This window comes from Lampris incognitus, chromosome 13, assembly GCF_029633865.1.
Source record: "Lampris incognitus isolate fLamInc1 chromosome 13, fLamInc1.hap2, whole genome shotgun sequence".
Lineage (NCBI taxonomy): Eukaryota > Metazoa > Chordata > Actinopteri > Lampriformes > Lampridae > Lampris > Lampris incognitus.
This window is the reverse complement of record NC_079223.1, coordinates 10,343,965-10,361,951: the sequence shown is the minus strand read 5'-3', so window position 1 is coordinate 10,361,951 and position 17,987 is coordinate 10,343,965. Positions and strand designations below refer to the sequence as shown.

The 17,987-nt window shown below is 54.6% G+C and overlaps 1 protein-coding gene across 1 annotated transcript in view; it reads left to right on the top strand.

Moving 5' to 3' along the window:
- The first annotated feature begins 454 nt into the window (after positions 1 to 454).
- Positions 455 to 17,987, top strand: part of slx4ip (SLX4 interacting protein) — a 39,898-nt gene continuing 22,365 nt past the window's right edge. Inside the window, exons 1-5 of the mRNA XM_056292270.1 lie at positions 455 to 703; positions 933 to 1,022; positions 1,999 to 2,125; positions 15,693 to 15,773; positions 16,993 to 17,081. Of these exons, the coding sequence (XP_056148245.1) occupies positions 455 to 703; positions 933 to 1,022; positions 1,999 to 2,125; positions 15,693 to 15,773; positions 16,993 to 17,081 (636 nt within the window). The remainder of the gene's footprint in view (positions 704 to 932; positions 1,023 to 1,998; positions 2,126 to 15,692; positions 15,774 to 16,992; positions 17,082 to 17,987) is intronic.

The following is a 17,987-nucleotide window of genomic DNA, read 5'->3' as shown; positions in this document are numbered from 1 at the left end:
CCTTGTTAAAACCCCCGCCTCAGCCAAGTCCAGCACGGTTATTCTCCCTTCCCGCGCTCGCTTCGCCCCACCGTCGCCTCTCCCGCCCGTCCGTCCGTCCGCCCGCCGCCTTATTTCGTCCCCATCCTCGAAGGCCAGACTTCTGCCGCGTATCCGTGTTTGTCTTCGTGCGTTGCTCGGTTGTTCCGACTTCCTGAAGTCTCACTCCGCGGGTGGTCTCGGTCCATCCATCACTCCCTCGTTCAGGGGGGGAGGACGAGGTTCACACGAGACCCGCATCCACTGGCTTTTCTTTTTCTCTCTCTCTTTTTTTTTTTTTCTTTTCCGCGATGGGCAGCTTTTGCACTCATGTGTTAACCATAATCAGGCTAGCTTGAGAAAGATGTAACGGCGACTTAAGCAGCCGCAGCGTTCCTGGCCTCTCGGTCCCATGTGGCTTATTGTTGATGACATAATGACGCAGCGGCTCAGGAATCTACTCTGCAGCCCTCTGCACAGCTTTCCCCGGCACTCACAACTCACGAGCCAGCGCCACAAACACACTGTGTGCTTTAGGGCTGATGTGGGGTGCATCGTCGCTGCTCGGCAAACATTTAGGATTATCGCCTTTGTTAATCCTGTAATTGCACGTGTGCTTGGCTCTGGGACGGCCGATAAAACAACCAAACACTTTAGAAGCGAGGGGGAACGCGGGGCAACAGAGGTCAGGCTGTGCTTCTTCTTCTTTTTTTCTTTTTTTTCTGTGTGAGGATTGAGAGATTGGCTAGACTTGGGGGTGGTGGGGGGTGGGCTTGGGTGACGTTTGAGGACATTGGGGGGGGGGGGTCATTGAGGTTTGTCTTACTGTCAGTCACCAACACTGATGTTCTTTGTTGTCTGCGAGCCCGACGCCCTTCGGCAACCTGTGGCCCTCCTCTGTCTTTGTGTTACAGTGTGGGAACTTCGCCGTGCTGGTGGATCTCCACGTTGTGCCCCTGGGCAGCCGAGAGGACCCCAGCTGGTTTACTACGCAGCACATCAAGGTAACAACTCTGTGTGTGTGTGTGTGCGTGTGTGCACGTGCACGTGTGAATTCATAAACCCAATATTTTTTTTTTTCGTGCTTTTTTTTCCCAGAAGAGAGCCGCAGCGTGTAATCTAAAATGACTTTGGGTTTTCATTGTTGCAAAATGCAAACCCTTTTCATTTCCCCTCCTCCGCCATCCCACCCTCGACGCTGTTGACTCCTTGCACTTGAGCCCGGAGTTGACCTGTGGGTTTGCGCTCCTCGTTACTTCGGGGTTTTTGGGTTTGTTTTGGGGGATTTCCCCCCCCCCCCTCCAGTGGTATCCGGGCAACTACCCCACTCGTCGGCGCCGTCCCAGTCGCCGCTCCACCCCCTCCGCCAGAGGTGTGAAAACCAGGTCCAGAAAGTAAAAGTCCAAGCCAGCTGGGTTAGTAACATGGCTGGAGCCAATACACGGTTCGGAGGTTTACTTTCTGGACCTGGTTGTTACACCTCTGCCCTCCGCCGACCCGGGGAGGGCTGCAGACCACCGCATGCCTCCTCCCATACATGCGGAGTCGCCAGCCGCTTCCTTTCGCCTGACAATGAGGAGTTTCGCCAGGGGGACGTAGCGCGTGGGAGGATCACGCCACCCCCCCCCCCCGACCGACCAGAGGAGGCGCTAGTGCAGCGACCAGGACACACACCCACATCCGGCTTCCCACCCGCAGGCACGGCCGATTGTGCCCGGAGGTAACACGGGGGATTCGAACCGGCGATCCCCGTGTTGGTAGGCAACAGAATAGACCGCTACACTACCCAGACGCCGAGCCCTTCCTTCAGTTTTTTACTTCAAGTGCTGCCCGCAGTGCCTCTCAGAACCCCCCCCCCCCACACCCGTTCTGGTCTCTCCTTTTTTCCTCCTCACGAGTCACCATTAGAAAATTCCTCGTGACCTCTGAAGTCTCAGTTTCACAAATGCCGCCCTGCTGAACTGTCTGCATGCTTTTCAGGAAGTTACAACTGCGGTCCGAGACGACGTGGACCACAGAGTCAAGCAGTACACAGTGTTCGCCCGCAGTCGGAACCAGCCCAAGCAGAGGAGGGAGCTGGGCCCGGCCGCCACTCTGTGTGTGAAAGGTAACCAACTACAAATCACGAGCAGCACATCTCATCCGACACGTCCCACAGAGGTCTGGACCTGCAGGCAAATCCCCCACACCTTCACGGTCTCTGTCTGATGGGAGGGGCAAGACGGTCCTCGCCCCACAATCCTTTGCAGGTTTGCGTTCGAGTTACTGTTTGGTCATAGGATCATGCGGTATTAGCTAAGCTTGTTTTGATTCGGGATATTGCTTATTCTTCCTCTCCCCCGTCCTAGGTGTGTCTATCGCCGGCCCTCGAATAAGTAGATTTATTTACTTTGGCTCCCGCCGCAACGCTATTATTTGTTCCTTCGGACCGCGGGTCCCGCGCCCGCGCGGGGCGCGAGTGGCGTTGCGCAACACTCCGCGCGGCGTGTGTCACGGCCGCCTTGTCGAGGAAGCCGTGGGCGGAGGGGAAACACGGACTAGTCGGGACACGGTGGCTCTGCAACGCCCAGGGTGTGACCCGTGGAGGTGAGAGAGCTGATACGGGTTTTTGTAGTGCTCTGTTTGACTTGGCAGAGCACCTTTCACGCAGACATACGTGTACACGTGACACGCAGGTCGGCCGAAAAGGCTGCGCGGCACGCTTGTATTTAAAGCGCCGTCGGCGCCCCGGCGCCGAACGGGGCTTTTTTTACACTAAGGCGGATGCCGGCGGCGGTTGCCCGGATACCGTTTAGATTGACGCCAATATGTGATGGAGCAGCATGAACGCGCATACACGGTTTCAAAATCCTTGTCCATGGTGCGCGGTGGTGTAGCGGTCTAAGCTTCGGCTTTGTGTCGACGCAGTTGCCCGCTGGGGACCGGGGTTCGCGCCCCGGTCTCGTCGGATCCGACCGTGGCTGGAGTCGAGGGGGGGGGAGCAGTGGTTCAGCCTGGGCGTCTCCTTCGAGGCTGCCGGCCGGAGAGATGCAGCTGGCGAACGCGTGCAGCACGAGGGCGGGTGTCTGAACTAAAACGGGGCTCGATCGGCCGCTAAATTGGGGGGGGGGGAAAGGGGAAAAATCAGTAGATTAATACAACAAAAACAAAAAAACCTCGTCCATCTATCCGCGCAGCAGACGTCCCCTGGCCAGACAGCCGCGCACGTGTCTTTAAAGCCCCGCGAGCGCCGCTCGACAGGAACCCCCGGCTGTGTGATGGGAGGCAGACAGGTTTGTCCCAGGTAGCAGTTAAGGGGGCAGTTAAACAAGGCTCTCTCAGCAGGGCAGGCCTGACAGGGAGAATGGGATTACAGGGCAGGCGTCCCCATAAAGTTTCTCCTGTGGCTGCAGAGCAGCCTCTCACGCTACACCCCCCCCCGCCCCCGCCCCGCCCCGCTCGCCCCACCGCCGAGCCTCCGCCTCCGCCCTGCGCGGGCCAACAGGTTCGAGCGTGCACGTAAACGCACGCTCGTAAGCAGGCGCGTATGGCCGTCTAGCATTTGTGCGCACTCGCACGGGTTTTATGAATGCGCGCGCACGTTGTGGCACAGCGTGCACGCACACACTAACGCGCGCACACGCACGTATGCACGCCAGGGCCGGTGAGAATCAAAGAGAGTGACGGTGTGTTGGAGAGATATATCCTCCCCCTGGGTTAGGTGTGAACAGGCTGACAGTGTAAGGTTACTGAAAAGCCTGACTCACATTCCCCGTAACAGACTGAGGAGAGGCAGACAGCCCTAACGATGGAGATCACAGACTGAGGCTGCACACACACACACACACACACACACACACGTGCACGCTCCCCCCGTGTGAACAAGGGGACAATCTGGTTCAGCGGTGAAATATGCATATAAAAATGATTAGGCCCCTCGCAGCATTGGCAGCAAAGAACACAACCGGCGGATCATAAGCCCCGGTTGGTGTCGGGGTGTTTCCCCCCGTTTCGGAACATGAAACGGTGCGGTGCCTCAACAGGCCCGCGCAGTTCATGCACTCCGGTCCCATTAAAGGTTTTAAATGAATGTAATGACATTCTTGGTCTTTTGTTGTCCCGTGATAGGGAGGCGGCAGAGCAGTAAAGGTGGAGACTGCGAGTGTGAGAAGCAGGCAGGCTGGAGCCATAAAAGGGGCAGGACGGGCCGGGGTTAGAGGGAGGGAAGCTCAGAGAACCTCTGGGTGGGTATTAAGTATTGGGGTCATCTGTTCCGCAGGCAGGTCAAAACGCTAACCTGCTAATCCTCACAGAACTTTCAAACTGTCAATAGCGGCGGGAGGGGCGCTGTTTTCTGGTGTGTGTGTGTGTGTGTGTGTGTGTGTGTGTTTCTGCGTAGGAGTGCATCGATTACACGCGTTGGTATGTGTGGTGGAAGAGAGTGAGGCGCACATGATGTCATTTTTTTACCCCCCCCCCCCCCCCATTTTCTCCCCTGTTGTGCCCGGCCAATCACCCAACTCTTCCGAGCCGTCCCGGTCGCGGCTCCGCCCCCTCTGCCGAACCCGGGGAGGGCTGCAGACGACCACATGCCTCCTCCCATACATGGGGAGTCGCCGGCCGCTTCTCTTCACCTGACAGTGAGGAGTTTCGCCGGGGGGGGGGGGGTGTAGCGCGTGGGAGGATCCCGCTATTCCCCCCAGTCCCCCCTCCCCCCCCCGAACAGGTGCCCGGACCAACCAGAGGAGGCGCTAGTGCGGTGACCAGGATGCATACCCACATTCGGCATTCCCGCCCGCAGACACGGCCAACTGTGTCTGTAGGGCCGCCCGACCCAAGCCGGAGGTAACACGGGGATTCGAACCGGCGATCCCCGTGTTGGTAGGCGACGGAATAGTCCGCCACGCTCCCCGGACGCCCTACATTATGTCATTTGAGAGGAGAATTAAGTAAGCCGTCCCATAGCTTTTGGGGCGGGGGGGGGTGGGGGCGGGGGAGCATGTGGTGGTTTAGATAAAGGTGCTGTGAGGGGGCTGGTGTTGATGTCTGGGCCAGGAATAGGAGAGCGCTGCACGGTGTAGCGTGGTGGCGCGTCTGGTCCGTTATTGGTGGGGTATTCTGGGACTGGTCCTAAGTGGTGTTTGCGCTGGTGCCAGTGCGGGCTCACGGGGGCTTCCGCCAATACCCCGGCGAGCAAGTGAGAGCGGCGTAACGGCCTCAGCTGTTGCCACTTCAAATGAGCCATCAACAGCTTTTAGCGTTCCAAGCCCCTTCAGAGCAAGTGTTTCGCATCCGATTGGGTCAGTGGGATGTTTTATTAATGCGTGTCGGCTGTGTGTGTGTGCGCGTGTGTGTGTGTGTGTGTTGCATGTTTAACACCCAAGCGAACATGTTAGAGAGGCGCTTAGGCCCATAATCTCCAACCAGCATGCATCCAAACCATTGCTCCAAAACGTCTCCAAATATCAGCTGCGGAGGCCAATTTCCAAAATGTTAGCCCCTCTATTTTTTTCCCTCTCTCCCTCTCTCTCTTTTTGTTTTTTTCAAGCAGGCTACTTGAGAATTCATGATTAGCTCATAGTGATGTGATTTATTTATGTTTTTAGAGGGCTGAACAGAGTGAACTTTTCCCACCAAACATCTTGGCTCCGGACGAGCAGAATGGACATGCTGGACTTTAGAAAAGCCCGAGGAAGGGGCTTTTTGCATTCTCCCTGGTAGACTGCGTCGAACACACCCACATTTCTCAGAGGGTAATTACAGATTGAAAAACGAGCGGATAATAGGGCCCTCTATGTTTTGAGGAATACACGCTGTGTCATTTGATATGACAGATATACGAGGAAGGAAGCTAGCGGTTGTGCTTTAGGAAAAAGATTGTCACACTTATCTTTGCGAACATGCCACCGATGGGCCCCGGCACCGCCGAGCCACGACACACACACACAAACACACACACACACACACACCATCCAGATTTTATTGTGTTCTGCAGAAACTATCCGCGGGGCTGCTCAAATGCACCTTCACGTTTCGCAATGGATGCGGCGTTGAACTTGAGTTGGGAATCGTGTGCTACCCTGGCCTTCGTTTTCTCTTACTGTAAAGCTGTGTTGGACTCCGGTAGATGTCGGAGGGGTTGTTGTATTTATGTGTACTGTGTGTGTGTACTGTGTGTGTGTGTGTGTGTGTGTGCGCGCTGGGCTTTTAGAGTGTAAACCGAGAAGGTCCCTTTTGACACGGATTTAGTCAAGATGCCGTTTCAAACTGCCAAAGCGCATTAGCAGATGTGTTTGCTCCCGACCGTTCGTATCGATTCGGGCCACATTGATTTCCCGATCTCTCCTACGCGCGGAGTCGGAGGAGAGGGAGGAGGAGGAGGGGGGGGGCGCTCCTCCCGCAACACCGTCCGTCTCCCGCCGACTCCGCCCTGCCGCCAACGACGGGAGACGGGGCGAGGGCCCGGCGAGGACCTCCGGCCGCACCTAGCGTCCTATTCGGGGGGCCCGTGGGCAGAGCCCGGGTCCCTCTTCCTCTCCTCGCACAGGTGCCAGGGCTTAGGGGGAGGGAACACCTGCCAGCCTGTTTCCCCCATGGCCACGGCAGGCCGGAGAGGCATTTTCCCAGGCTCCCCAGATGAATGGTCACTAATAGCCGTGGGAGAGGGCTTTGCAGGCGCTGCACAGTGTACCAATGACTCCTCTTGGCAGCCCTGTGAAGAGGGCTTAAGGCGGCCTGGCCACGGCCGCTGCGGAAAAAGCACAAGTGTTGCTGGATAGCTTTACTGTTGGGGAATGTGTTTACAAACGACCATCTCCCTCCCGGATGAAGAATGCAGAGGATGTGTAGGCCGCTGAAGAGAGAGAGCAGAGCGCTAACGTTGATTTCTGCCCCCCCGCCTCCCCCTCCCCGCCGCCGCTTCGTCTCCGACTCGGCTTTGTTGGGCACCGCTAGCACTTCTAAGGGGTTCGCGGCCCCGGGCGTGGCCCAGTTTATCGCTGGTAAGGTGCGACAAGGAAAACGCCCTCTTCTACGCCAGCCGCTACCCGCGTGCTCGACGACCCCCCCGAGGAGGGCGCCGAGAGTCCGGCCGGGACGAAGCCCGCCGGTCCGTCCGCTCAAAGCGGCCTCTCTGATGGCTCGCGTGTTGCTTTGTGTTACAAAACCTGTTATGGTTCTGCCTTGTTCCTCGGCGCTCACGCAGCGATCACCATGTGCCGTATATGCCATTTATATCCCGGCCCGCTGCAGGACCGGCCTGTAAATAGAGACGCATGCCTGCGGCAGAGTTACCTGCCTCGCTCCGTGTTACTGGGCGTGAGGCGGGCCGGGATTAAGGAGCAAGGGAAACGGAGACCTGTGACAGGAACAAAGGAATTCCGAGACCTCGGCTGGAAATGGATCCCGGTCAGAGTTAGCCGCCCCGGCCCGCTTTGGCCCCTCTTCTCCCCTCCCCTTCTCCCTCCTACCCCTACCCCCAACGCCAGGCCCCTGCCGGGCAACCCCCTTCCCCCCGGTGCTTTGTGGTGTTGCTGTGGCTCTGTAAATCCTGCCTGTAAGCCCCCGGCCTTACTCAGCAGCAACACATAGGACAGTCTGACTCCAGCGTTAACCCCCTCCCCATTATTATACACACACACACACACACACACACACACACACACTTTCTCTTCTTTCCTTTCTATTTTTTTCCCGCTCTTGTCTTGCTCAGTACCGCATGTGTGCATTAGCATAAAACCGTATGTATGAACCTCTAGCGGAGAGTCTCCTCCCCCCCTCTCCTCCGCTTCGCTCCAGCTCCCTCCCTTTGCACCTCTGCCGGGTCAGCTGCAGTCTCTCAGGACATGACCGCAGCCCCAGCCATAGCTGTCACACCACACTCTTTCCCATATAATTAGGCCGGTGGAATGGTAGCCCGAGCACGAATCACATTCATGCGACTGTTCCCCTTTACCGCCGTCTGGCGGGGCGCGCGGCGGACGCCGTCCTGGACCCGGGCTAATCAGCCCGACCGGAAGACCCTGCTCGAAGGAAGTTAACGTAAAAATTTTTGCAGAGACTCGCGCTTTTCTCCCTCCTTCTTCTTTTTTTTTTAAAATTTCACTCCCGGGGGGCGGGTTGGGGGGGGGGGGGGAGAAATACCCCCGGACTGTCATGCGCTCCGCTAAGCCGTGTGTACTTTTCGAAGGGAAACAGGTGTCACGTCTGCGCGCGGGGGTAGGGTGGTGGGGGGGCGGAGAGGGGCGGGGGTGCCAAATCAGCCTCGGTGCTGTCAGTAAAAAAAGCCGGGGCCCGGAACGGCTTAATGAAAGCGACACTCGCCGCCGTTGAGTTATTGCAGGCGTAAATGCTTTCCAGGCTATGGAAGTACGAGGCCGGTACATTAAGAAAACCCCCCGGCAGTTTAAGAAAAGGAAAGGGGGAAAAAAAACCCCATCTCGCTTTGCTACATCCCCATTCGCTGAACACTCGCGGTACTCGTTGCCATTACCTTACATGTCCATTATCATTAGGTGCTGGTAGCCGGGGAGATTGAATCTCCATGTGCGCCGTTTCATCTATCTAGATTTATAAACAAAGGCTTGCAGATTTACAAGGGGGAACAAGCGAGCGGCGGCGGCGGCGGCCTGGATCCAATGAGATTTAAAGGGCCGGGGCAGCGCATAACTCGAGTCTTCCAGCAGCTTCGCACAGCATTAATCAGAAGGATCTGCAAAACGAAATGAACGCTCGTCTCGGAAGTTGTGTGTGTGTGTGTGTGTGTGTGTGTTTTGTATTTTTGTTTGTTTTGTCGTCGTTTTGTTTAAACGGCGTCATCGGCCGCGAGCCCTTCCGCGGATTTGCGGCCGCCTAAGTTAGTTAAGATAACAGAGTGATGCGCTTATTGTGACTGTGAATTTCTTTCATCAGATTACGTTTCTGAAAAAATAGTAATTTTTTTTTTCTTCCTCCCCCTCCCCTCGACGGCTCGCTGTCCTCTCCTCCCAGAGGCTCCCCGCCGCCGCCGCGGTCACATGCTGCATTATGTGTCGGCCCGCGCTACCACGCTGCGTTGTATTTCGTAACCACCGCGAAGGGGTCACCCAAATGTTAAATTGAACACTCATGTGCAAATATTGTTTCAGGTGGGCGCTGAGCGGGGACGATAAGGCCATGTGCTTCGCTACGGCCGCGCTTACAGTTACACACGGAGAGCGATGTCCTTCCAGGAAAGCCCCCACTTGCTCCTTCCATGTGGGTAACTTCCCCGTGCTCTAAAGTACCCCGCCCCCTTCCCCTCGCCCCTCTCTCACCCCAGCCCCCACCCCCCCCCCAGTTCTACCCCCCACCCCCCCCGAGAGGACAGGGGGAGATGGCCGACATCAAAGGAGGGATGTCAAAGGAGCCCGGTTCCGAGGCGCCGGTGGTCGACCCGTCTTCATCGACTCCCGTTCGCAAGGCGCTCGTGTGGGGAAACGCGGTTCTCCCGTCGTGCAGGGAAGCGGTCCGTTTTACAGGCCTCCCCCCCCCCCCCGACCCGCCGCGGTCAGGCCTAATGCCCGACAGAGGGCCCGATAGAAGCCGGTAAAGCCTCCCTATCAGCACAGAAATGCCTATGGACCGCTGTGTGAGTCACCGCAGCGTGGACCGCCAGGAATGCGGATGGCGAGAACGAGTCGGCTGTGTTTTCTATGGCTGTTTTAATGATCTCCTCAGGATATGACTGGAGTTAATGAATTTTGTTCCACGGGGGCCTACCTTTAACCCCGGTCTGAAGCCCTCTCGCCCTTTCTCTGCTCCATTTTACTGTCCCACTTACTCTGGACGCTATTGGTTTGTTGACTTTTCTTTCCTTTCATTGTTTTCCCAGGAAGCGGTGAAAGCTGCAGGGACGTGTGTGTGCATGTGTGCATGCATGTGTGCGTGCATGTGTGTGTGTGCATGTGTGTGTGTGTGCATGTGTGTGCATGTGTGTGTGTGTGTGATATAAGTATCCTCTGGAGCCTGCGCCGCGCCGGGCTCTTGTAGCGTGTCACACGACGGTAGAGGTTCATCCATACACACGGCTACAGCGCTATTCGCAGCGTTCTGCAAACCACGGCTGGTCGGCTGTTTGACTTAACCTTTGCTAATGTTGTATCGCGTTTCCAAACAGCGAAACAAGGTCACCGTTGCTTACATCCCCGCATAGGAAGTGAAAATAAAGCCTTTCTGTCCCTCAAGTTTTCCGCTTTGTAGTTCAGGGTGTTGCACCACTGCCGGCTTCAGTTGCCACAGAGAGAGAGGCCACTCGTTCCCCGAGGAGGCAGCAGCAAACTGTTTGTGAGAGAGAAACATGAATGTAAGCTTAGCACGAGAGAGTCCGGGCAGCGGGCCAACAGCAACTCTGTGCTGTGCAGGACGTTATAAAGTTGAAGCAACAGCTGATGTCTCGAGTCATGCCGTTTCGCTGGTTCCCAACTCCATGTCCAGACATCCCTGTCAGACTTGTCCTGGGAATTGGCAAGCTCAACTCACCAGGGAAGGCAATGAGAATAGTTGTAGAGCTAGACATGAGGCTAAAGAGTCTAATGGACTAAATCAAAGCCTTTCAAAACACACAAACCCATCCATGTGCAATGAAAGATGCTTGTTTCCTGATCCCCTCTGAGCCCAGAATGGGCAGAGAAAACAAAACAGAGATACCGATCTGCATTCCTCCCCGAGTAGGCATCCAGAAAGGTCCGCGGATGATCAGCGGGTTGCTATTCAAAGAACAACAGAATCTTGGATTTTTTTCCTACCGAGGAATGCCGCTATTCTTACTTCAGACTCTCAAGGTGCCACGGAGTGGCTCGGGCCTCTTGGTTTTCATTATCGCACACTTTGTTTGCGTGCACCCCTTGTTCAATTAGTGGACTTGCACACAGGTGTTGTATTGCACCCCGAGTTTTTTCAGGTAATTACATAAGGGAGGTTTCAGAACAGCATGTGGTGCTCGTAAATCTGCTGTTAAACCCCGCTCCTTGCCGTTCTGCCCGAACAGTGCGTCCACTCTATTAGCCTCCATATTCACAAGCTTAGGACACCTGAGCGCTGGGTTGGGAAACAAGGTGTAAAGTGACTCTTATGTGTTCCCGTTTATGTTCAACTTTGGGCTTTTTCACATGGCTCTCCTCCTGCACAGCACAGCGCCTTTGCTGCAGAGAGAATAGAGCGGGTGTTTTGTACGGGGCTGCTGTCGTGTGGGAATTTATCTCTGAGACTGAAATAACGCCTAAGGGAAAATACCTTAAACAGGATCTACTTACACCGATAAGCCAAAACATTATGACCACCCGCTCAATATGCTGGTGTTCCCCCATGTGCCACCAAAACAGCGCCGACCCGGCGTGGACTCTCCAAGACCCCTGAAGGTGTCCTGTGGTATCTGGCACCAAAACATTTGCAGCAGATCCTTCAAGTCCTGTAAGTTGTGAGGTGGAGCAGCCGTGGATCGGTCTTGTCGGTCCAGCACATCACACAGACGGTCAGTCGCATTGAGATCTGGAGAATTTGGAGGCCAGGGCAACGCCGTTGAACACTTCAGCATGTTGCTCAAACCAATCTCGAACAATGTGTGCAGTGTGTCTGGGCGCATTGTCCCGCTGAATGAGGCCGCTGCTATCAGGGAATACCGTTGCCGTGAAGGGATGTACCTGGTCTGCAACGGTGTTTGGGTTGGAGGCATGTGTCAACTTGGTGTCCGCATGAATGGCCGGATCCAGGGTTCCCAAGCAGAACATTGCCCAGAGCATCACAGTCCCTCCACCAGGTTGTTGTCTCTCCATAGTGCATCCTGATGCCATCACTTCCCCAGGTAAACGGTGCACACAAACACGCCCATTCACATGCTCTGAAATGGGGCTCATCGGACCAGATGACCTTCTTCCTCTGCTCCAAGGTCCACTTCCGACGCTCGCGTGCCCATTGTAGGCGCCTTCGATGGTGGACAGGGGTTATCGTGGGCACTCTGGCCAGTCTGCAGCTATGCAGCCCCTTAAGCAGCAGGGTGCGATGCACTTTGTTGTGACACATTCCTCCTGTAACCATCCGCTAAGATGTTCCACCACAGTGGACCTTCTGTCAAGTCGGACCAGACGGGATAGCCTTCGTTGCCCTCGCTCATCGATGAGCCTTGGATGCCCAACATCCTGTCGCTGGTTTGTGGTTTGTCCCTCCTCGGACCACTGTCGGTAGGTACTAACCACCGCTGACCGGGCTCACCCCACAAGCCTTGCCGATTCAGAGATGCTCTGACCCAGTCGTCTGGCCATAAACAATTTGGCCCTCGTCAAAGTCACTCAGGTCTTTACTCCTGCCCATGTGTCCTGCATCCAACACGTCGACTACGAGAACTGATGGTTCGCTTACCATCACCTTGACACGGACCCCCTTTTTGGAGACGAGCGACGTTATTTGGTTCACCTGTGGGTAGGTCGTAGTTGTGGCTCATCAGTGTCTGTTTTTCTTTTGGTCAGAGAAAGTTTGAGATCACGGGTGACACTTTCCCCAAAGATAAAATCTTGAACAGGAAAAAAAGTGTCTCCCAGTGGTGCTGACTATAAATAGTAATCGCACACTCCGGAGTAATTGCTGTTTTGGTCTATTGTGTGTGTACAAAGTCGCCCCCTTGTTCTTTACCAACAGATCAAATGAGATGTTCATGTTCTGCTTCGAGCTTTCAGCAGTTATTATTTTTATTACTATTTTGCATGTCTTCAAATCTTGTCAAAGCGTCCCGGGATGACCGAGACAATTCATGGGAATTCCGTTTTTGGGTGGAATTTAACCGGGAGACTTGGGATCGTCGTAAATATGACTGCTGGAGTCAGACTTGGCTCGCAGTCCTGCAGCCTGTCACAGATATTAGCTTCAATATATAATTTCGTCAATGTGTATTTATAATATTAAGTATCATCGTAATAAAATCGTTGTAATTTATTTTCCAAGATTGCGCGTCTTCCAGTTGGGGAGCGTTTACCCCTTAATTCACAGGTTTGTTTGAATAAATATAGGCCAGCTTGATGGTAATGTAGCTGCTATCAATTCGTTTGCTTGAAATGTGGGCCCTGGTGGCCAACTCCTCCGCAGGCGAAAGGAAGATGAAAGCGGAGGTGGTGCCATCAATCACTGGCAAGTGGACTTAACAGTCTACCTGTGGCAGCTTTGTGGCGAGCCATCTCGGTAATTGCCTGTCATTACCTACAGAATTCCGAGATGGCTTTATTTATTTATTTATTTGCAAAGACGATAATTACACGCTTTGAGCCGGGGCAGGGATGACACCAGCAAACGGGGGAAAGGGGGAAGCGCTCACACACAGGCCCCGCTGTTTCGCCCGTGTGGCCCCCACGCCGTCGCTCCAAAAAACCGGAGACTCCGCACTTGTTGCTGCACATCGCTTGTTCGCGTGCTGGGTGTGGCGTCTACCGAGGTTCGTCAGCCCGTCGGGAGGGGCGGTGCTACGCCGGCTGTCGCCTGCTCTGCGTGTTTGTAGCGGTGTGGCGTGAGTGCGGGTTAAAGGGGAGTTTCGCCGGTGGCTTTGTGTACGTGCGGTCCGTACTGCCGAGTGCTGTGGTGGATGGAAGCAGCGAAGTCCTCACCGTGTGCTGTACCGATGGAGAAATCAGTGTTGATCTGCTCGCGAAGTCTCTCCCGCAGCGCCTACACATACCAGAATGCATTGCATGCAAGCTTATGTGTCGTCATCCATAAGAGCCTTTGTGCGAGAGTTGTGGGACGCCAATCACACCTTTGGAAATGTAGCTTAGCTGAGAATGAGGATGTGTGTGTGTGTCTCTCCCTCCCCCCTTCTCTCTCCAATTGCACTTGGCCAATTACCCCACTCTACCCCACTGTGGTAGTCTGCAGCCCTCCCCGGTCGCTGCTCCACCTCCTCTGCCGATCCGGGGAGGGCTGCAGACTACCACGCGCCTCCTCCCATACATGTGGAGTCGCCAGCCGCTTCTTGTCACCTGACAGTGAGGCGTTTCACCAGGGGGGACGTAGCGCGTGGGAGGATCACGCTGTTCCCCCTCCCCCCCCCCGAACAGGCGCCCCGACCGACCAGAGGAGGCGCTATTGCAGCAACCAGGAACACATACCCACATCCCGCTTCCCAACCCGCAGACACGGCCGATCGTCTCTGTAGGGACGCCCGACCAAGCCGGAGGGCAACACGGGGATTTGAACCGGCGACCCCCCGTGTTGGTAGGCAGCTAGACCGCCACACTACCCGGACCGCCCCCTTGAGGACGTGTTGTTTTGAACAGCATTTAGAGTACGTTAGATTATTAGAAACCCCGCAAGGCCGCGTTTAGTTTTTCCGGCCGCCGAATGACGCCCTGGTACGTGAAGTTAAAATCCGTCCGACTGACACGCCAGAGGTGCAGAAACGGTCGGCAACAACCGCAGGTGTTTCTCCCGCGCGGCCCCCCCCCTGTTGCAGAGCGACGGAGAAAAGGTCAAAAAGTCAAGAGGCCTGTGCTTTGGTAATCTCTGCATCAGCCTGAGAAGTGCAAAGGTAGACGGGGGGGTGGGGGGGGCTTTTCCCAGACGGTGCAAGGGCGAAGCACGGGGTGAGCAGGCTCAGTCAGATTCCCAGGCACTGTTGTCTTGTTTACCGAGAACAACTGCATGGCGTGTTAACCAGATCCCTTTTTTTAGTCAACAAATTCCTGCCAGATTAAGCAATAGGCCTCTGTCTTTGCCCATTGCATCTCGCATTCCACGGATAATGACAAACAGAGAGGGCCACGGACACTATTCCCCTGCTCCTACCGGACACGGAGGTCAGCTGAATTAAAGCCGAACGAACACTTTCCCGACCCCGTAAGACAACCGGCGCGTCTCGTGTACCAGCCGCGGCGAGCCCAGCGCCGTGGAGGTTAAACGGGCTGTCGTGACACGGTGGATCACGTTGAACCCTGGCTTTTAGAACCAAAAGAGTTCTGCTGTCACTTAATCTACCAGTGTAATATATGAAATATGGCGGCCTGTCCAGGGGGTCTCCCCGCCCGCCGCCCGGTGACTGCTGGGATGGGCTCCGGCACGCCCGTGACCCGGGTTCGGGTAAAGCGGCTTGGATAATGAATGGATGGATGGATGGATGACGTATATGTTCGGCAATTTTGGTATTTCAACACGGCGAAGGATTCTGCATCATCCAGGATCGATCCTAATATAGAGATACACTTCAATAAGTAAATAGTGAAGCAGTTTTCTCTCTGTGTTTCCTTGAGCTGCTACTCGACGGGTCTACCTCGGGAGCCTGTCTCCAGCCGGCGAGCCCCGCTCGTCCCTGTGTGCTTGGTGTGGCTCTGCTAGCGGCAACGCGTCACCTGTAGGGCTTTTTTCACTGGAACAGAAATATTTGCATTGCGCTTCCTCTCATTAATCACTTTATCGCTGCCTCCACTTCCTGTTGCTCTGCCAGCATATGGAGGAGAGCGCCAGCAGCAGTCGTTCGGGTTGACGTTATCAGCGCTGTGCATCAGCCGATGAAAGCAGCGACGAGCCCGTGCACAAGAAACCACGAAGCTCAGCCCTCCGGTGTCCCGGAGGAATTGTATCGTAAAATGTCCCGAAACGTCACTTGCCGTGCCTCGCGAGTGAGCGATATTAGACGTAGATAAGGAATTTATTCATAACGTGACCCCCCCCCTCCTCCCCTCCCCCCCTTCTTTTTTTTGCAGGAGAAAGCTTCAACCTCGTGGCTGGCTTTCAGAAGCGACACGTCAACCTCAGATGCGTTGCCAAACAACAGCATTATGCGGGTATGTTGCCTGGAAGGTTTCACAAATATTAATCCTTTCTGTCAGATAAATCAAAAGTGGCCATCTTCCACGGCTCGAAAGCAGCCAAATTTCCCACAGAACCGACCCAGCCATCCGCTGTGGTCTGCATGTTGATTTTTCTCCTCCTCACTTGTTTTTAATGTCCTGCCCCTACCTGCTCTTTTGAGACCAGGCGGCCGTTAAAGTGTCTCCCCTGAGAGGCCACTGTGTGTGAGAGACGGGCTATAGGGCCGTCTGCGGAGGGCAGCGAGGGTCCATCTCCAAGCCCCATCTAGCGCTCGTGACCCATGGCCACCTTTTCATGGGACCACCGTGGCCCCTCTTCCTGACAGCAAAGTTAAGATCTGCTCCCCGGGGACCTGGACGCGGAGGCAGCGCCGCCCCGCAGCCGGCTCGGGCTTCTTCCTCTCAGCGGGTCCGTAACCCGTCGAATTACGACGGAGTCTCCGGAATCGAAGGCGGCGGCATTATTTGGCCTGCCGTGTTAGCCGCGCTTCACGGCGGGGTCGTTTAGGCGTAAAGTGGGATTTCTCTAAAACTCTTCTAGCTATTTTGTTTTTTTATGTTAGACCCCAAGAAAAATGTGAAGCTGTGAACAACTCGGGGGATCTTTTTGCAGCCGGGGAGGAGATAAACGGGTTTCAGGGATTAAAGGATGTGGTCTGCTTTCAGTATCTTGAATGGCAACGCCGAGCTTCATGTGCCGGCTACTACTGGGTTATCTGTTAATGGAAGCGAGGCACCGGGTTTGTTTGCAAGGAAATCGCAAAGTCCTCGTCCAGATGTTTCTATACAGTCATTTCATTTGAAGGGAGAAAATTATAGTTTTCTCAATGGATTATAAGGCTACTTGTACGACGTGGAAGTATAAATTCTAATTATACACTATCGATGGTCTTACCCCATTAAACTGATAAAAAATAAAATAAAAAAAGAGAACGAAATTCTCCCTGTGAGCCATTATCGGTGTAAAAATTCCCTAATATTTCATGCTGCTTACTTGGCCCATAAAGCCGGGCAATCATCTGTAAGCTGTCATTTTCCCTCTAGTTTGAGGGCTAGTAAATGCTTGGAGCTTGTTGATGGCCTTACTAACCTCTACCACAATTCCCTCTGTCTGAGTTTGACTCCTAGCCAAGACTAAGCCCGCATTATATTAACTAGCATGGTCTCTGTGTTGTTTCTCCGCCTGCCTCAGCGTTGCGTGTGTTTCCTGAGCGCTACGTTGTGTGTGTGAGCAGTCCGGAGGATGCCTCGGTGCACCATGGAAACCCGAGCTCCGCCGTGGTGAGTGCTGTTTATACTCCCCTATTTCCTCTTATAGTCGCCTGGTGAAAAAAAAAAAAAAAAACAAAAAAAAACAAAAACCCCAGCACCGGTCTGTGTGTTATTGCAGGGATGTATTGCCAAAATTGTGCTCTTACTGTATATGTGCCGGCCTTGTTTACATAGGTTGGCCTCTGAACCTGTCAACCCCCTTTGCAGGACTGGGCCCCCAGGCCTCGCTATGAGAAAGAGGGATGGGAAGGGGGGGGCGGCGGTGGTGGTGGTCCTAAAGCTGCGGGGTCACTGGTCCCAAAACTGGGGTCCCAGAGACATGTCCTGAGATCAGCCCGAGTTGGGAAAATAAAACCCCGGAGTTGCTTTTATCGACGTGCGCTCGTTTTTCTGGTATTTCGGCATGACGCTCTCGACGTTACGACGGCAGCGTTAGTTTAACAGGCCATCACAGGTTTGACTTTAAGGGGGGTGGAGGGTAATGGCTCTCCTTAGGATGTATCAGTATCCCGTCACTGTTAAAAGGGCTATCTTGCCTGAAAGCCAAGGTTCTAAAACATCAATTGATCATACATAATAAAACATTGGATTCCTGCCCAGGGTTCGAGTTACGCGGTGGCTTTCAGGGGAGCCCTATTTTCTGCTGCGCTACTACACGTGTCACATGCACGAGCAGACCTGGACGTGTGCGGTCAGTTGCAGAAGTACTGCGAAAAGCGTTCTACTGGTACTAGTACGTACGCTTAATACTGTCAATAACATTTCACTTGGTACGGAGGGAATCCGGCCATGCAGGTAACACAGAGACGGCAACACAATCCAATGTTTTTGTATCACTCGAGCAACAAAAAAAAAACAAAATCCACACAGTGCATCAGCCAGCGGTTTGCGCTACGGTTCTACAGACCAGAGCTA